General features: G+C 40.2%; 1 protein-coding gene across 5 annotated transcripts in view; it reads left to right on the top strand.

Annotated features, from left to right (window-relative positions):
* The window catches only part of tutl (turtle), a 90,473-nt gene extending 70,457 nt beyond the window's left edge, over nt 1-20,016 (top strand). For 3 of the 5 annotated variants that reach the window (XM_065239189.1, XM_065239186.1, XM_065239187.1), the window contains exons 5-11: nt 2,081-2,322; nt 11,749-12,019; nt 12,089-12,943; nt 13,053-13,133; nt 13,536-13,949; nt 14,664-14,730; nt 14,935-20,016. In XM_065239189.1, the coding sequence (XP_065095261.1) occupies nt 2,081-2,322; nt 11,749-12,019; nt 12,089-12,943; nt 13,053-13,133; nt 13,536-13,949; nt 14,664-14,730; nt 14,935-16,498 (3,494 nt within the window). In that variant the 3' untranslated portion in view covers nt 16,499-20,016. Of the gene's footprint in view, nt 1-2,080; nt 2,323-11,748; nt 12,020-12,088; nt 12,944-13,052; nt 13,134-13,310; nt 13,392-13,535; nt 13,950-14,646; nt 14,731-14,934 lie in introns of all 5 variants that reach the window. The other 2 variants (XR_010520309.1, XM_065239188.1) reach the window with 2 other exon arrangements.
* Nucleotides 20,017-20,354: the final 338 nt, after the last annotated feature.

Raw genomic sequence — 20,354 nt, 5'->3', positions numbered from 1 at the left:
GTATCGCTTCCGAGAAGCTGGTTAGAACCCTAGCACCGGTCTACAACAGCTACATCCGCATCATATCTGGTCTCCTGCCATCAACTCCAGCAGACGCCACATGCATCGAAGCGGGTCTTCTTCCTTTCCGGTTCTGCTTAAACACAAATATTGCCAAAAAAGCCGCCGCCTTTACCGCCAAGACCTCCGGAAACAATAGGATCTTTCTCCTCGACGAGGGGAGAAAGTTCATCTTTGGGATTTTCCTTATTAGAGAGTTGTATAGATTTTTCTCCTTTAGTTTACTTAAATCTTTGGTTTTTATTAGTTAGGTAGGTTCCGATTCAACACATTGTAGTTTCATTTTTATACCTATGATCTTGACTTTTTTTTACCTAGGGATGAGTACTTAAGGGTGTTAGATTTTGATAAGTTCTTTAGTGGGAATGACTTTCATCGAAATACCAAAATTAATTAAGTGGAATTAAATGGAAGATAACCTTTTTTGCTGTTTTAATTATGGAAAAAGATATTTGAGGCACCCAATTGAAGCAATTTTGATGGGGAGAGTAGGATTGCTAACTTCCTGTTGCTAACATTTCGGGGATTGAGGGTGGGCTCTTTTCCCCGCCTATTGGGATATTCTTTTACACGGTGGGTTCAGGATGTATGACCTTACTTTTCGAAGGAGATTCTCTATCACTCCCGTGGATTTCGCGTAAGTGTCCCTGCTTACGGGTCTGCCCACTGTTTTTGACCCTTCACACAGGAGTATGATGAGTACGACCAGAAAATGAATCTTGATTGGTAAGAATAGTCCATTGCTATGTGCAGGCGCTTTGCTAAAATAGGTGGTACTCCATCATAATCATAATCATAATTACCATCATGATGTATTTTTTTTTTCGAAAACTATTTTCGCTTCAGATTTTTAAGCTAGGGGTAATGGATGTTATGTCGGCCTAAATGCCCCTAATTTGGGCCCATACATAAATTCAGCAATCGATCAAATTTTCAATAGTGACCAAAATATCCATTAGTACTGCCCCAATAACGCGTTCAACTAGATAAAGTTGATAAATAGCAGATTTTTAGCGATGGGCCCAATCCTCGATCCTTAGGCCAACATTAGAGCCATTTCCCCTATTTCGATGTTTTTAACGGTTTCATCGACTTTTGGGTTTGCTTCGCTATTTAAGGTTTTTGGTGCTATTTTATCGTTTATCCCTTTTGATAGCTCTTTTGCTGTTCAGATCCATTTTGAACTGTGAGTCCAATAAACAATTTAAGCTGAATAATGGCCTAATAAGCAATTTTTTAGCTGAAGAAGCATATTTTTTACCTGAATAAGCTTTTATTCTGCATGCATTGTTTGTTTGGAAGGTAATTTTTGGCTGCTATAATGTGCGCCTATTATAAATTTAATGTGAAGAGGCCGAAAGTCACTTTAATATAATTGTAAAATAAAAAGATTAAAATCTGAGGGCATTTTAGATTCGAAGATTTCTTATTTATAAATGTTGGTCTATTGAACAGCTTACATATGCGTTGAATATGATGGAGGTATCAGATTTAGGAAAATTTAATGTTTATACTGACATGGAGCTCAAATTATGAACTCGTTTCTGAAGGTTTCAAATATGTGAGCAGTAATTAAACTATCCGATGAAGGTCGAAAAGTCACTTGTATGACTTTTACATTTTAATAGTCAAGATTTGAAGATATATGTAAATACTTAGCTAAAACATAGAATTTAGAACTGCATTTAGAAGAATTATAATATTTTCAAGTTTTTTGAAGTCTAAACCACAAGAATGAGATAAATCCAAAGTTGTTTCAAGGATGGAAATTATCCATATACTTTCACGCATCAACTTGAGACTTCATCCTCGTGCTGGCAATCCATAAGTGTAAGCGAACCAGTCCATATTAGCACAGCAATATTTGAGCAGCACTCCCGCCCCATCGGAAACGTGCATCACAATGATATAGTCAATTTTATCTCCTACTCAACGCTCATCAATTTTATCTTTCAATCTCGTTGTTTCTGCTCTTTTTGATAATGTTTTTATACGTGTTCCTTTTTGTGTTTGCTTTCAGGCGATTCTATCATACTAAACTGCCAGGCAGATGGCACCCCAACACCAGAGATCCTATGGTACAAAGATGCCAATCCAGTGGATCCGTCTTCTACTGTTGGCATCTTTAACGATGGTACCGAGCTACGGATTAGCACGATCCGACACGAAGACATCGGCGATTACACGTGTATCGCGCGCAATGGTGAGGGACAAGTCTCCCATACTGCCCGTGTTATAATAGCGGGCGGCGCTGTAATCATGGTAAAAATTTTGACTAAGAACAAATCTACCAAAAACTAAAAACAAACAATCCAAAAAGTTACTCTCAAAATCCCAACAACGTCCGTAAATTGAAACTCGTTAATCCCTCAGAAAATGCTCGGACTTTTCAATGTTAAATCTTTTCTCTCTTTCCATTGTCGATCCTTTCGAAAATGACACCTATGACCTAGTTGATCGTGTGTTGTACATATCGTATTCTCGTATAAACAGTACTTGTTGGTAGTGCCAGTAATATCGAAAACTGTACTTTGTGAGTGTAAATAGAACCAAAATCACATCTCCCATGAAAAACTTAAAGACGTTCCAATTGGCCAATCACTGAGACTTTTGCCAGAAACTGAAAGCAATCAAGAGAGGATAAGAATATGAAAATTGAATGTTTTACCTAACTAGACAAGAAGTGCGCTGACCCGCTGAAAACGCGATTTTTTTACCACCATTATCTTCACCATCATCCTTCACCATGTTTCCCCCCACTCTCACCTGTCATGAATTCATTCTGTGCCTGAATTTGAAAACTATAATCAAAAGCTGCTCTGAATTCCATCAAGCTCCATTAAACGAAGAATTGAATTGGCCAACAGGAATTTTCATTTCCTTATCGTTTTTCAACCGTTTTGCTATGTTTATTTTTTATTTTTGTTCGATTGGGAGAATCACACATTCACAAAAGACATGCTTCCATATCTTGCATTTCAATCTCGTGCTTGATTGAACGTTTATAAACGAGTTGTGAAACGAGTCGGTGGTCAGATGGACTTGCAATGGGAAATCGCAAAATGCGTTTCGTAGAAGAAAATTGATTGAAAAGTTCTCAATTTCCTTGGAATTCCGTTGTTATATCTGCAATCCATGAATAGTGCACCATGTTCGTTTCTGTAGTTTATAAGCGAATCGACTCTGACCGGTCAATCAGGATCGAGAGATGCCTTATTTTCTAATTTCTTCTTTGTTCCTCCTCGTACAACTCCTGCTTTCTCTAAATTAGATCAATTGATGTGAATATGTACAAACCATCCTCGTGTGTGTGTCGTCGCCTTGATCCAATTTTTCAATTTGTCCCCTTTTCTTTATCCTCGTTGTAGTCCACTGATTAGAAATGCATGGTATCTGGTTGCTTTACCCCCGCCTTCCTCCAAAATCCACAATCCACAATCCTCTAGCCTGAAAATAATCCTTCCAAACGTATAGATTTTAAATTGGCATTCAAACAGCAACAACCGACACAAAAATGCGCATCATATCGTTGGTACATGTTCACAGCTCGTTGTCGCTTCTGTTCCTTTCCTCACTGCCTGCTAGAAGATGGCTTATTTCGTTGTGCTTTCTCTTACTGTCAATTTTGCTCCTGGAACACAGATGCTCCCCCTTTCTGTTTAAGTTTTACCCAGCTTTCCAAACCGTTACGCAGCAGAGAAAAATTCTCTCCCATCCCGCAAGCCTTTCCCATCCTGGCGTACCTTTTTTTCCTATTCTATTTATGCGGTAGCTCATTTAAGACTGTGATCCAATACCACCCCCACCAAACCTGTCTTTGATTATTAGCGTTAAGAGAATGATAATGGTATCCTCCCGCCGCCGTCGCCACCGACGTCGTTGTCGTCGTTTTCGAAAAAAAAAACTATGTTTTGCATCTAGCAGGTGCATTTATGGTACCTATTGGAACTGCTCCCTACGATGATGTCAGCGAGAAAACGCCGGCGATGATGGCTGGGGGATACTGTTATGAGGCAGTAGTATGCCTACGTGCGTCACCGTGAGGGAAAGGAAATTTGAGCAATCATTAGCGATGATGGAATCCTGTCGTCGTTGTCGGCTTTGTCGGTTGAGAGTATGTGACTGTACATTGGGGGGGGGGGAAGAACGAATTTGGAAGCAATTGTTACATGATTGGAAACATTTCTAAATTATAGGTAATTGCAATTGATGTGATGTGAGGGGGGACTTTATGCGATAATAGGAATATAGGTTGCTGGTATATCAAATGTGTTAGTCTACTTTTTGTGAGAATTCAGTAAGTAAAAATTTAGGTGTGTTCTGAATGAAATGTCTAAGAATCTTTTATAAAATTCCAGAATTACAATAAATTCATAAAATGGGCAATAGGACAAAAGTTGCGATTAACTACATTCCAGCTTAGCCTGAATAGCCACCAAAGCATTGGCTTGAATGAGATTGGACTTTTATATATCTGTGTCACCTAGCAGACCAGTAGGGAAATTTTCGGGCAGTTCTAGTCAAAAACACTCACCCTTAAGCCAATCATTAACAAGTTCAAAATCAATCAACGATTCCCATCGTTTCCAAGCTATTCATCGACGCAAACCAACGGTACCTCATATTTTCCAACATATTCATATTCACCAAGTAGCAAAATCTACTTCCTTTATAAGTTCAATCGTTCAATCCATTTCCCATAAAGTCCGTCATATTTTCCATCTTATTTTTATTCATCAACCTGCAATTAGCAGAACAAATTTAAAAGTTATGGAAAGCTCAGATGCGCTCAACGCAATTGAAATAGCTTCAGTAGAGTTCTTTAAAGTACACAAAATATCTCAAAACTGTTCTGCAAACATCATAGAAGTTCAGATAGCTTCAGAGAAGTTCTATGAACTTTAGCTACGCTCTGCCCCTCTAGAAAAGTTCTATGTGTCTTGATGAAGTCTGCTCTACTTCAGAATGGTTTTACAAATATTCGAGTACCTTTACCGATTTCCTGTAAACTTCAGAGAGGCTATATATACTGCAGAGATTTTAATTTCAGGCCTATTCTGCGTCCACCTCAACTTAGACATGATCTTTAAAGACCACTAGATTAAACTTGAAGTTCGTAAAACTAGAAGAAGTTCACAGACATTGTTGACGTTCGAAAAATTTATCTGAAGTTCACAAAAGAACTCTGAAGAGCGCTGAACTTCTTTAGCGTTTACAATACTTCATTGAAGATCGCAGAGCTACTCCAAAGGAGCTTGTTGTGTGTACGACTTCTGAGCGGGTGCAAAAGCTCAGACAGTCTCGGATAGCTCAAGGGCAATGCGCCAAATTAGTGTTTCTTTTCCCCATCAATCAGCAAAAGAACACAAACCCCATTCATTGTGAGAGTAGTATATTGATTACGTTTATATATTCTCGGTCCATAGTGACCACCTGACCTGTCCTCCTACCATCCTGTGGGTTTCTTTCCTGTGCTACCTCAAGGTTCTTAACGACTAGTACCCACAGATTTTCACGGGGCCCCGACTTACATCCCCTTCGCATTTCATTCGCATTGCTAGTGCTGCAGCACACCAACTCCGTTGGGCCACACCGAACCTTGCATGGGCTGGTCGAAACCACCACGCCTTTACGCCGCTCCTACGATGTACACCACTGCACTGAATGTGCACCGACGTTTGATGCTGGATGATCCGTCCTGCGGTGTGCTACCGAGCGGCTGGGTAGCCTCCGAATCCAGACGTAGTGGAGAAAAAACACCCTATGAACAAATTCTTATAAGAAACTATATCACGGTGGTGGACTTGGTTTACTCACTCCTGTTGGGAGGTGTTTTCGCTCGATTCTCGCTTGATCAGGTACCTAAGATCGTTACCAGTGGGGTGGGTTCTATCGTGCAGATGTCTTCTTCTCGGCCGTTCGTTTTCGGTGCCTCGATCTGCTGAAGGCCACAGTTCAAACAAAGTGACCGTTCTGCATGCAATTGTGCTTTGTTCCTACGTCGTATGGTGGTTTCGGCACCGGTCACCACACGGTTGCTGGTGCGCGTGCAAGGGCTTCGGTAGACGATCCCGACGCCCAGTGGGGGTTTAGCGGTTTCGAGATGATCGAGATGTTGGCTTTTTTCCACTGTCAACTGTTCACGCACGAACACGCCCGAAGTACACGGACAAACACACCACGTCACGTCACTAGTTCTATTATCTGGGAAGTTTCGTTGCAAATTTCTTTGCCTAGACGAGTTTGCACGCGACCGCGGCAATTTTCACCGTCCGATCCTACGACGCGTTCTTCCCGGAGTGATGGCGGTGAGTCTGTCTGCTTTTGTGTTTCTCGCCGTCTGCTTCCGCCTGAACGTTTTCAAGCTAGCTGTCAAACGTTCTTATACGCAGGGTTTGTTCGAATGCGGGCGGTGTGGCCTGTTCTACTCTACCTACATACGGTTACGAGTGTCTACTCATTTTTCACTTAACTTACTGGATTATGGCACAGAGAACAGACGTTCAAGCTCGGTCAGAAACTTGTGTAAAGTTAAGTGGAAACGTCGCCGTTACGTAGCGCTATCATCTCCTGATTTCCTCTATAAATTAATCACTTTCGACCAATTTGGCGCTAGTATCGATAAATTATCTGTTCAAAATTGCCACTTGGCGCTACCAGCACTTAGTGTCTAGTGTAAGTTTTGCAAAGACCAGCGCCATCATGTTGTCAAAGAGGGTTTTTAAGTGGGGAAGTCGCCGTTAGTGGCGCTTAATTCGAATAGGAATCTTTACAATGGGGGCGACCCCGGCGTAGTGGTTAACATCCATACCTCTCACGCCAAAGTCACGAGTTCAAATCTCACCTCCGGACAAGTCACGAATAACCCAAGAGTGTTAAAGTGACTATAATAAAAAAAAAAAAAAAAAAAAAAAAAGGAATCTTTACACAAGTTTTTAGAGAAATTTTGTTCGTGCCTCAACGTCTGTTCTCTGTGATTATGGCAAGCTACTCATACTTATTATTTTAAATAACTTCTTTGACCTTAAAAAGAAGTTCTCTGAAGTTCAAGCGAAATTCTCTGAAGTTCAGGTGAAATTTTCTGATCTTAAAATGAAGTTCACAGAACATCCAATGAAAAGTTCACAGAACACATAATGTTCGACCAAATTATCACAGAACTTCTGACGAAAAGTTTACAGAACTTCCCAGAATCTCAGAGCACTTAAAAAATCCCTGAGGTTCACAGAACTTCGCTCTATTTTTTAGAACTTCATCAAAGTTCCGACAAGATGTTACGAGAATTTTCGACGAGGGGTTCAGAGAACTTCTAATGAGAATTTTTGACGAGAAGCTCAGAGAACCTCCGACGAGAAGTTCAGAGATTTTCCGAAAACAACGTTCGAGTAGTTCACAAAACTTCAGTTACGTTCTCTGAAGTTCCGACCAGAAGTTCAGAAAGCATCTGACGATAAGTCTAGAGAACTTCTGACGAGAAGTTCAGATGTTCATTAGACTGATGCAAAATTTGAAATTTTCGCTCCACAGTGCTCAAACGGTTTCAAATCAGGTCCTGATTAGCCTCCCAAAATTTAAACTCATTTGGTAAGAAACTGACTTAGCACAAACTATTCGAAGTTTATATGGAAATTACTATGGGAAAACCAAACTTTTTGTTCATTGCCTTTTACGCATTTTCCATATTGCTTTTTCGAAAATTTCAATAACTATTCTTACGGGAAAATTTCTAAACTACAACTTAGAAGAACATCGTTTTTCAGCAAAATGTCAAATTAAATTGTTATTAATTGTTTAAGAGATTGATAATCTTATGGCATGATCAAGCAGCTGTTCTGTTAGCAACACTGTATTCTGCAGTGTGACATAGTAGCCATGATATTTGTGCTCTATTCTTCTCACCAGAAACACCAATGTTGCCTGCTGAACAGTTGAATGAGCATAATCATAAGACATCAGTGACTTGAATCATTAATAACTTTTGTTCCGTGCATTTGATTGAAAAGTGGTTTTCAACAAAGTTGTAGCTGGGAGAATTTGCTACAATCACTGTTATCATTTTTAAAAGCATAGTGATGTGGTTAATTGTTAGATAAATATGAACAAAAACATAAGTTTTCCATAGTGATTCCCATATAAACTTGAAATGGTTTGTGCCAAGTCAGTTTCTTACTAAAGTAGTTCAAATTTTGGGATGCTAATAAGCACCCAATTTGGAACCGTTTAAGCACTGTGGAGCGAAAATTTCAAATTTTGCATCAGTCTAATGTTCATAGTACGTCCGACGAGAAGTTCACAAAACTAACGACAAGAAGTGCAGTGGACTTCCGAGAAGAAGTTCAGATATCTGTCTAGAAGAGGTTCAGAGTACTTCCGAGGAGAAGATCAGAGTACTTCCGAGGAGATGCTCAAATATATTTCGAGGAGAAATTCAATGATCATCCGAGGAGAAGTTCTTAGAACATCCGACGAAAAATTCAGACAAGTTCCGGAGAGAATTTCACGAATCTTCCGACGAGAAGTTATGAGAACTTCCAAGGAGAAATTCACAGGATCTCCGACGAGAAATCCAGAGAACTTCCAAGGAGAAGTACAGACAACTTCTGAGAACTACTGACAATAAATTCTAAGAAGTTCCTATTATAAGCATACTAGGCTGTGCCGAATAGGCTATGCAAACATGGAAGATGAAATAGGGGAAATGATTACGATGATGTGGGAAAGTCCGTTGTGGGATTCCATATTCTTGCCAACACTTTCAATCCCTTGCTGTTTCCTCCCGAATAAGATGCGTGCAACTTCTCCGAATTTATTTTCTGAAGCCGATCGGATTGTCCAGGAAGATGATGAAACATAATGCACCCACGGAAGGACGTTCCGATTGGGTAACAAACTTTCTGGTAGCTGCGGTCGGAACAGCTGCAGTGGATTGGCAAATCAAAGATAGCCCCGTCGAAAAAAAAAAGAACTATGAAAGTGATTTGCATTTGCGAACAAATTATTTTAATAAACTCTGGTTATAGATACGTTTGTAGAAAACATATAGGTTACTCAATAGACATTTAATAACAATTTTTTGGTTTTCTGTTTTATGTTTGTTGTACATATAAATATATGCTAAGTGACAACGGTTGAAATACGTTAAATTATGATTAAAGGTTTTGGGAAGTGTTGACATAATCTACAGCTATATATTTTTTCTAAAATCTACTATTTATTAACACCTTTTACCAGGCCGCGTAAACACAATGATCATTGGTCAATATTTCTCAGAAATGTTTTTCCTTGTGTTAAATGCCAACTAGTTGATGGATAATGGATGCATAATTTAACGTTTTAGCACGTTTTAGCAGGGGGTAGGTCACTCCGCACACCAATCTTGGGTCAACATTTTTCTCAGTGTGCAGCAGGTGTGCCGATTGTGTCGGTCATAGAGAAAGCTGCGATTTTTTGTAAAATACGAATATTATGGTATATTTGGCAACCCGGTACTTCTGACAGCTTGAATGTTTTGGACTGGTTGCTGACCAGCAAGAAGAAGATCGAGAAGGACGGTGAGGAGAGCATTCCGTCGTTGAAGCTGTTGATTCGTGATAAGAACGACAAAGACAAGGCAAATTTTGAAAAGCTGCTGGAGGCGATTTGAACATTTGAAAAGGTGAAAAAACTACTCTACAAAATCGAGCAAATTGCATCCTGTGAATGTTCCTGATCAACCAGCAGGATTCATTCCAAAGAATGATATTTATTTAACAGTTCACCGTGGAATTGCTATCCTATAGCAAAGTGTATGGACCGATGCGGAATATCCACAGAGCAGTCATGGTTATGATCCAGATCCATAGACACAAAACGCCGTCAAATTGAACTCCAGATAGTGGCCACAAACGGAGAATGTTACTGAAAACGAGTTTTCTTCAATGTGGGTCCGGACGTGACTCTTTAGGTTAAATAAATTGCTTCGGTGATGAATTTACCAACGACTGTGACGGCTGACTTCTTCCTCGTTTGGAAACGAACGTGAACTCAAATATTTGAACGAGTCCTGGAATATGTGCATGTTCATGTGGTTTTTCAGGTATTCGATTTGGTGAACGTTTTCTGGCAGATCTGGCATGTTTTTATTGTGCTGTTTCAGGTGATCTCCCAAATCGTCCTCATTCATGAAGACTTTGAAACAGCCGGTACAGATGTTGAACTTCTGATCTGCACAATAAATCTGGACTTGTTTGACCAGTCCTGTTGGATAATAAAACTACGTTCGATAGACCTTGAATTAGTTCGCATGTGGGTTGTTGGATTATTCTTCTCGTTGAAAAGCTTTAGAAAAGTGTGTAAGCAAGGCACGTTCGTTCGAGTGAGTCCTAACGTAAATCTAAAGTCGATTGCCTTAAGTATTTTTCACAGTTTTCACACATGTATGACTTCTGTCCCGAATGAAATAGGTTTCATACATCAGGATTACATCTGCGACAAAATGACCTTAAAGAACATCCACCGAATCAACATAAAAATACAATTTCTACCTGTACGGATTTTCAGAGCTTGTTGCACTGTTAACTTTGCAGCTGTCTAGAACTTCTGTATACAATACAATCAACCAGTTTTCCATCTCTCTCCTGCCGATGGTTCCGGATCCTTTACCGTTACGATCAGCTAATCCCACCTGGTACATCGTTCGATTGATGAATTTTGAGAATGTCAATGAACATATCTGTAGAAAATGGGCTAGGTGTTATGGAATCGACGTCAAAAGATTTAAATTTTTATCTCACCTTGTCTCACCTCAGTCTCACGTAGTTTTCAGCGCTAATGTCCCACAAGTGGACATAACGGTCTCTCGATCCGTTCTTCTCATTTCTCCCTTCTCATTTCCAAGTATTGATATCATCAGTAGCTTGAGCTTGAGGTTCAATATATAGAAGAAGTAGACTGTGGTGCTACCGGACGAATGAATTCAGATCCATCAATGGCATAATGCACTGCAAGTATACTGATGATCCAACGTGAAGACAGAGATCTGAAGTAATCCATTCATTTTTTTTTTCTATAGTAATTTGATCACTTTTGTTCACGTACTAAGTGGCCAGAAACCGATATTTACTTATGTAACTTCCGATTATAATAACTCCTATTATTAAATTGTATCATTAAATGGAACGCGAAAAATAATTTATAAATTTTGCAAATATGTCGAAGGAAAAATCTGCGATACAGACTGAACGAATTCTTCGCCATTATTTGGACTTCGTGTACATTTGATACAATATATAATGATTGCTTAAACATCTTTTAAACCCCCTAAATGTGTCCACTGTGTACTGTAATTAACATATATTGCCCATTTCACACCAAACTGGACTAATAAGCGCGTTTTCTAAAAAGTTTGATAACAGCGCGAGTTTCCGACTATTCGTCTTGGTGTCTTCGGTGCACTTATGATCCACTACTTATGATGCACCAAAACGATTTAACGGAAACGTGATATTTTACCACACTTTTTGCATCTTTTTGAAATATATTTCCGTATGAATTCATCGCCAAGCAGCATTTCATACTCTCGTACTCTCCGCCGACATTCGCCGCTCAAATTTTCTATCCCGTGAGCAAATTTCAATCCATCATTGAACGTTTATTCACTGTTTTCCCCCAAACTGCGCTTCATTCACCATTGCTAAACGAATCATCCAGGTGCCGCCCACTAATCAAACGAAACTGGAGGGAGAGAAGGTGCAGTTCACCTGCGAGGCGAAAGCGATGCCCGGGAATGTCACTGTGCGATGGTTCCGCGAGGGTTCACCGGTACGGGAGGTGGCCGCACTCGAGACGCGCGTCACGATCCGCAAGGATGGGTCACTCATCATCAATCCGGTCAGTGCCGATGATTCCGGCATGTACACGTGTGAGGTGTCAAACGGCATCGGAGAACCACAAAGTGCTTCGGCTTTTTTAAATATAGAGTGTAAGTGTGCGCCCGAAATAAATCTGATTTTTTTTCATGGACTCTAACCCCAATTGCTTGTCATTGCAGATCCTGCCAAAGTGACCTTCACCCCAACAATACAATACTTACCGTTTCGTTTAGCTGGTGTTGTACAATGCTATATAAAAGCAAATCCTCCTCTACAATATGTAACATGGACCAAAGATAAAAGATTACTGGAACCTTATCAAACAAAAGACATAGTTATAATGAACAACGGTTCGCTGCTGTTCACCCGGGTCAACCAGAACCATCAGGGACGGTACACGTGCACGCCGTACAATGCGCAGGGAACGCAGGGTTCGTCCGGTCACATGGAAGTATTGGTCCGGAAACCGCCGGCCTTTACGATTGAACCGGATCCACTGTACCAACGGAAGGTCGGTGAATCGGTGGAGATGCACTGTGATGCCCAGGAAGCGGAAGGAACTACCAAGCCAGCAATCACCTGGCAACGGCGCGATGGGCAACCCCTCCAGAAGAACCGGGTTCGGATCTTGAACGGAAACATCACGATCGAGAACCTTCGGCGGTCAGACTTTGGCTACTATCAGTGCGTAGCATCGAACGAGGTAGCCACGATTGTGTCTGCTACCCAACTGGTGATCGAAGGCACTCAACCGCACGCTCCGTATAATCTGAGCGGGACGGCCACAGAGTTTTCGGTGACGCTCTCCTGGATGCCCGGGTACAGTGGTGGCCCTGACTACAAGCAGGACTATACCATCTGGTATCGGGAATCCGGAGTGTCGGATTGGTCGACGATCCCGGTGACTCCGTCCGGGAGTACTCAGGTGACGATTAATCGACTGTCTCCTGCAACGACGTACGAATTCCAGGTGATAGGAAAGAATGCCCTAGGTGATGGTATGATGAGCAAGGTGATAACCATTCGGACGCTAGGTGAGTTGATTGCTTGTGATAGTATTTAATTTTTTGTTTCAACATTCAACAAGAATATCCTTTAATAATGGTAAAAATTATTTGTAATCTGTTCTTCAAACATACAAAGATGTCCAAAAACCGAAGAAAACATCGACCACGACAGCAGCACCTAACGAAAAAGAATTCATACACGCTTCGGATGACTTGGGTAAGGAGTCATGTCCCCTTGGAATGCCTAGAAGTGATAGATTTTAGGTGCTTGCAGCTCTCATTTCACAAAAATCTCTTTTTTTTAAGTTAACGAACATTTTCATATACCCAAAACACTTACACCCACAATCACACATTCACCATTGGCTTGTTTCGTTTCTTATTGTGTTTGCAGACATTCTAAATTATCACAATATATTGTTTCCGACCGATTCGAGCGGTTCAACATTTTTTCCTCCCGTTTTTCGACCAACAGGTATTTCGTTTACATTCATTCCTATGTTTAACCAGCACATTCTCAGCAATTTACATTCATCCTCATTGCATGCCACGCTTTTGCTGTTTCGATTACAATTGGGGAGTTTCTTTTTCTAATCCTATGAATTTTGTCTGCTACCAGGTCCAAAACCGGGTCAACCACGAAATGTAAGCGTGTTGGAGATCCCGAACGGGTTTCTCATCTCGTGGCAGGTTCCACTCGAACGACCCCATCTGGTGCAGTTCTACACGATCAAATACCGCACCGATGCCCAGTGGAAAACGCTCAACCGAGGCCAGATTCGGCCGGAGGAAACGTCCTATCTGGTGAAGAATCTGGTCGGTGGGCGAACCTACTACTTCCGGGTGTTGGCCAACTCGCTCAAGAGCTACGAAACCAGTGAGGAGATCAAGTTCCCCGTGCCGGCACGGGTAAAGCATAAAGCCATTACGGCCGGTGTGGTCGGCGGAATACTGTTCTTCATCGTGGCCATCATCCTGTCGATATGTGCCGTCAAGATTTGCAATAAGCGTAAACGTAGAAAACAGGAAAAAGGTGAGCGCGCTTGGCGTCCGAGGTGACAGGTGTGCCGTAGTCAGGGTGTATACTTTTACTATCCGGTGACAGATGATTAACACGAGCTTTTCCCATACTAACATTCGGTAGATTGTTGTGGTCTTTAGTTTGTAACTTTAGTTGGTATGTCACATTGTTGAAATTTATCGTTTTGTATGGTTGCATTATTTTAATTTGTTTGTGTATGTTTAATTAACATGTGTATTTAATACGGTATTGTTTTATGGAATTATTCAATAATTTTTTTGATGTGAATCTTAAATTCAAGTTGATTCCAATTCGGGGAACGGACTAAATATTTGGAGAAATGGACTACTCGGGGTAGTTTCATAGGATTCATAGTTGATTTGATCGTATATTTTTGATAGTTTGTTATATTCTTACTTTAAATTCATTTATCACTCATTCCACATAAATCGTATACCCAGGTAAGTTCATCCAATCGCTCTGCACATACAAACAAAAGAAAAAAACAGTCCAGAAAAAAAAAAATGATGCGCAGTCCATTGCGAGAATGTGGGTATACGCCTTGATGAGTGCCGTCCCATCGTTTCCACTTTTGTGAAATGAGCCCAATCATTCTTCTTGTCCTGTTTGCGATTGTCCCGCTCCGGGGGAGACCAACCGCAACGGGGAAAAAGAATGGCTCGATATTACCACCCCCGTTAATGTGTAGAAATTATCCGATTACAGAACTCAACATGGTAACAGCACGGATCACGGATCGGAACGCCCTAAGGCAGCCGGTGCCTTTGAGGAGGTGAGTTCAACTGACTAATTTTCTGACTTAAAACTAACTTCTTTCCAACGTGGTAGTTGATACTAACATTATCGGTTTATCTTCTTTCGATCCATGCTACCTTTACTGACTTGTTCTTGCAAAGTTAGAACTAAAGGTAACTTTTCTGACTTGTTGATTCTGGATGAAATGTGCGATTTGAGTAATATGCTTCGTGTTTTACAGATATCTACATGGAGAAAGCAAAAGCAGACTACCCGGCTTGAACATCCTGGTCGCCATTTTGCACTGGGTTTGGCCTCCGGGACGATGTCAGAACTGTGATAGTATTTATTCGAACAAATTTAGCGGTGAGCAGGGCAGGAACCTCGGGGAAATTCATCGTTCGCCGGATGGAAGGTTTGTCGTGCCTCAGGATGCGGTCGATGGGATCATTTCGTTGAGAAATAGCATAGTTTCGTGCTACAGCAGTAGTGACGATGGAGGTTTTCTGCCAAAGCGATTGTCGCTGACTGGCCGGGCATCGTGGAGGCGACCGTTGGTGACTTGTCCGAGTCAGTTGAGTCTGCGGTCGGAGGATGGTTTTCATGCGGCTGAGCCGCAGCAGCCACCTCAATCGCTGTACACCAACACACTGCCGGAGAATCTCCATCTTACTACTATAAGTTCCAGTGTACCTGCTCCGATGGTGACGCAGTCGTTGTATACGACTCCTTCAAGAATATCGAAGGTGATTGCCAGTTCACCGGCAACCTCCAGTCCACAGGTCGTAAACTCGCCCTGGTCGCCGTTGTATTTCAGTGATCTCAGTTCGGTTCATCATCTAAGTTCAGCGGAGCGGTCGTTCCCGACTCCGCAAAGTGCTGCATCAGCACATCGTTACAATTACTCCGGCTACAATCACGAACTACCGGTGCTGAGTAGTTTACACAACAGTTCACGACATTTGTCGCATGGTTTTATCCCAGTGCACGTTCCAACGTCCAGGCATTATCATCAAAATCTGTACCAGAATGTGCCCTTCCACAGTCATACGTACGGCAGTCGGCCAAAGTTCTCTCGTTATCATCCTCGGTTGATGCCGAGGAGTCTAACGAGAACGATACCAGAACTACGATCCCCAATGCTGAATCTGAATCTCAGCACAACACCACTCAGTGCAGCACTGGAGGCTTCTCCACAGAGCTATTCGAGTTCGAGTGGATTTGGAAGTAAAAATACTTCCAGCAATACTCAGCAGACTTCCAGTTTCCATGTCAGCAACAACTTGTTGAGAGAATGGCGCTATCTTCCTCCGTATCGACCACCACCTCCTCCTCCGAGTCTTCACCATTCGGCGCCTCTGTCCTTCGGTGGTGGAAGGTTCGATCATCCACCCTATTCGATGTCCCATTGGTTGGAGCTTATAACAAGACTGAACATTGCCTCTGAGAAGGCTAACATCAACAACGCTGGTGACGTGGGGAGCGTTGACGGTCACTACGAGTTTGACCCATCTACGCCAACGCCTACGGCATCTACTCCGACTGGTATTATGAGGGATGATTTCCACCACCTTATGACACTTCCGTCGACATCAAGTGACCTACTGTGGAATGCTGCTGGGCTGTCGTTGAGTGGAGCTGGACCGGGAGGAATCACCATCGGTGGTCGAAAACGGGGTCAATCACGGTACGATAATATCGATGCTCGGGTAGAGGCAATGAAGGAAGAATTCTACGAATGGCGGAAGCGGCAGCAACAAAGCGATAATGATGTTAGGGTGAACGAGCTGGAAAGTTCTTGCTGATTAGTGGCTCAAAGGTGTGTTAGGGAAGAATATGATCGTGATGGCGTGCTCATAGAATGAAAAGACTCGACTTATTCAATAACTATAGCAATATCTAATTAACGGAGAAATGAAATGATTGGAGGAAGAGAATGGTTCTAGATTTTCCTCCGGAGCAGGATGAAGCTGACACGGCAAAGAATTAACCTACTAAATGATCATTAACTTATCCTTAATGAGAATTTTAATGACAAATGAAAATCGCACGCTAAGCAGAGATCGATTCGCGAACATAAGATAAAGGTAAAACAAACACACGTGTTAAAGACTTTTATAATAGTTATGTAAAAAATTGGAATGATTGTGATTAAAGTAGAAATTTACATAAATAAAGAGTATGACGGAGCAAGCAGCAATCAGTTGTGAATTAAGCAAACTGACGAAGAAGCTTCTAGAAGGGAAGCTCGGGTGGGAAGAACAACCAACGGTAAAACAATTCTAGGAAAATCAAATACAATTCAGGCACGTTGTTTTCGTGATGATAATTTTAGCAAAGAAAATGCAACGGTTACAAACGAAGGAAAACGGTAGTCAAGATGACCGTTGTTTTGGTCCCGGAGAATTGAAAATTTGGAAGATATTTGCACGAGATTAGTTCTGTTGTTCGTTTTCTCTTCTTTAGAAAACCTACATTACAAGTTAATCAGTAGAGATTTCCGTTAAAATTTTAGGATTTTTTTCAAACTTGATTATGTTAAGAGTTTAACGTTATTGGTCTCATTTTAAAGACATCGTCAGAGTCATCCCTTCGAAACCGGATGTAAAATTAATGTTATTCTCACCGCAGTTGGATTTAGATTGTCAAAACTCTTTCATTGCAAAGTTTGGTGTGTCTATAAACTAGGCACACTATCATCAAATCTCATGCAAAGATAGTTCAAACTTTCAACACGGGATCTGAACTTTCGTTTAAATCGAATTCTTGTTTTCTAGGTCACAAGTAAAATCAAATACAATAAAACAAGCAAGTGTATCACCACAAGTGAAGGTTTTTAAGCAAAGCAACCAAGTTCGTATCTAGGATATCGGTACACACTCACACGCCCACTAGATTAACAATGGAAGAAAACAAGCACCATCAAAAATATACATGAATTCACACATACAATCTCACACAAAAAAAAATCTACGATTATCGAGAAAACAAAGCAACCCTTTTCATTAGATCTCACATGCATTCAAACTCTTTTTCACGGCACATTCCAAGGAAGCAACTTTCTCAAACACAACACACTCAAACGTAACCATAGCGATGAGAAATCAAGAAATCGAAGAAAAAAAAACTAATTGAATGAAGAAGAAAAATGTTACGAATACAAAAAAACAAAAGAAAAAAAAAACGTGAAAAACACAAGTAGGAATAATATCAATATTTAATGTTCTTGAAACCAACAATATTCACAAATATATACAACAAGAAAAAGGAAGAAAGGAATACACATAATAATAATTGAGGAAATAAGTAAGATAATTTATAAAATGAAATTTAAATCCAATTCGGCTGGGGGGAACACCCGGTTTGGTTTCAGGTCGAGGTTGTGTCCTCCCACCGGGAAACATTCATTCTAAACTAGTAAAGGCAAAGGCAGCGATGAAATTCACACGGAACGCGCAATGGTGGAAATTCGAAACTGGATATGTTATTGAATTGTAAGTAAGTAATTAATAACTAATTAGAACACGAGTGGATGGAAGGATTGAAGAATTCTGGTGCAACAAACACAACATACACACTTAGGCGGGAATCGTCGTTGATAGGAGGCGTAAAGAAAAGAAGAATACAAAAACACACACACACAGAAAGCATAACATATATTAGTTTAATGATTATTTTACTTAAGATCAAATCTTATTTTAAGCGAAGTAGTTGTAAGCAAAGGAAAAAGCAGTACACTCTAGTAGAGAATAGTCGATTAAGGATGAATAATTAAACAGATGAGAAAAAAAATCAATGAGATTAGCCATTTACGTTTGAGTTATAGCTGCAATTGAATCGAATCGATGAGATGCATTTAATTCTTTTTTTTTTTCTAGATTAGAGAAACATTCTTCTGGAATGCTGCTTATGCTTGTTAATTTTTGTTTAACAGTGATTCTATTTTTTCCGTTTCATTCTACTAAGTTTGCTTGTAAGAGGAACCAATTTATGCACGAGAAAAGTCTGACTATTGCATCTTATAATTTATGTGCGGATGTACATTCCAAAGATTGTTTATTTACGATTTTAGTTTGTAAACACAGCATCTATTTCTACCTGACAGTTTGAGTACGTTTCGCGTCTAGCAGTTTCGTCAACCGTACGCATAACTAGAACAATTTTTCGAGTACATAAGTATATAAATCCTGTTGATAGTTCTTATTATAAATCTTATAATTCTTATCAGAAGGGAATAAATCTTAACGAAAATCAAAGTAACGAAGCAAGGAGTGTCCTCATTTGTAAGTGAAACAAATGACGGTATAGCAGAGAAAGAAGAATAAGAATACTGAAACTGTCACCGTAAGAAAAGTTGAACAAAGCAGTATTTCAATGAAACAGATTTCCAAACTCAGTCGATTCCTTTTCCGGTTGATTTCCTTCAGACGTGTGCAGCATTCGGTTTGATCTATTTTGCTGTGCCATAGTCGCCTACTGTGGCGAACCAATTTGAAATCATCTCATAGTCTTTCCCACTCAACGACAAACAGTAGGCGATGCTTCTTCTGTAAATGTTGTTTTCTAGGAAGGATGAAACTTTTTGTTTGCCTTTTGCTCCTTTATTTAAAGTTGTTCAAAGTAACAGTAAATCTGATCTCTTTAATCCAAATCAAAGTTGAACACTCATAAGTAGATCCAACTGCTCTTCGAATAAGTGCAAACTGGTTTCAGTAATAATGGTGGAAACAGCGCGAAAACGTACGTAGCAGCGTTTTAATTGATTTTCAAATACATGTGAAATCTGAACATGGAAAGAGGTAAGAATAAGAACAACACCGTTAAATATAAGAAACGTAGCGAAAAAAAAATGAAAACAATGTTTTACCATACAAACTAGACTCTCACTTAACACAAGAAGAATTAAGAAAATATACAAACATTCATACAGACGGAAACGAAAATTCTGTACGTTGGAGATACAGCTCGTAGGAAACGCAGAAGAAGAGATAGCAAATTAAACGACAACAAACAAGCCGGAAGCGATGTACATAGTCCTTGTTCTTTTTATAATTTCTAAACCAAAACAGCTCTTAACCTTAACGAAAAAAAAACAAACAAAGAAAACACACTGACACACGCAAACCAGCAACAACAGAAGAACACAAACACTCACACAGAGAAGGAAGGAAAAAATAAATAAAGATGAACATTCCATTAGCTTCTAGTTTGTATCGTATAAGAATTAGAAATGAAAAAAAAGTAAAAATTGAACAAAAAAAAATCTTGCCGGACTTAGTGAAAAAAAAAAAGATTTAAAAACAGTATAACATAAGAGGGTGAACGTTTAGCAAGAGAATGGGAAATTGAGGATAAGAAAGATATGAGTTGAAAAAAGAAAGACGGAAAACAAGCACGCATACCGCGGAATGGTTTACTTTGATTGGAGTTCTATTTTTCCTTGGTTTTCCTTACACTTGGAGCATGCTCACCAAGATTTTCCCGTTTTGTTCTAGTTCACTTCGAATTGTAGCAAAACAGAAAGAAAAGTTGCTTATCGTAAATTTTATGTGTAGGAGAAAATGGTACGTTTTCTTTTGACTGCACGTGCTTTAAGTGATGTTTCATTATTTATGAAGAACTTTAGGTTAAACGAAAGCCGTAAGAATAGTTTATCTCGAG

The sequence above is a fragment of the Ochlerotatus camptorhynchus genome, unplaced genomic scaffold (genome assembly GCF_037179485.1).
Source record: "Ochlerotatus camptorhynchus isolate MF236.1 unplaced genomic scaffold, CSIRO-AGI_Acam_v1.1 ptg000052l, whole genome shotgun sequence".
NCBI classification, from domain to species: domain Eukaryota; kingdom Metazoa; phylum Arthropoda; class Insecta; order Diptera; family Culicidae; genus Ochlerotatus; species Ochlerotatus camptorhynchus.
Note: the sequence above shows the minus strand (reverse complement) of the source record. Positions and strands in the feature narration are given on the sequence as shown.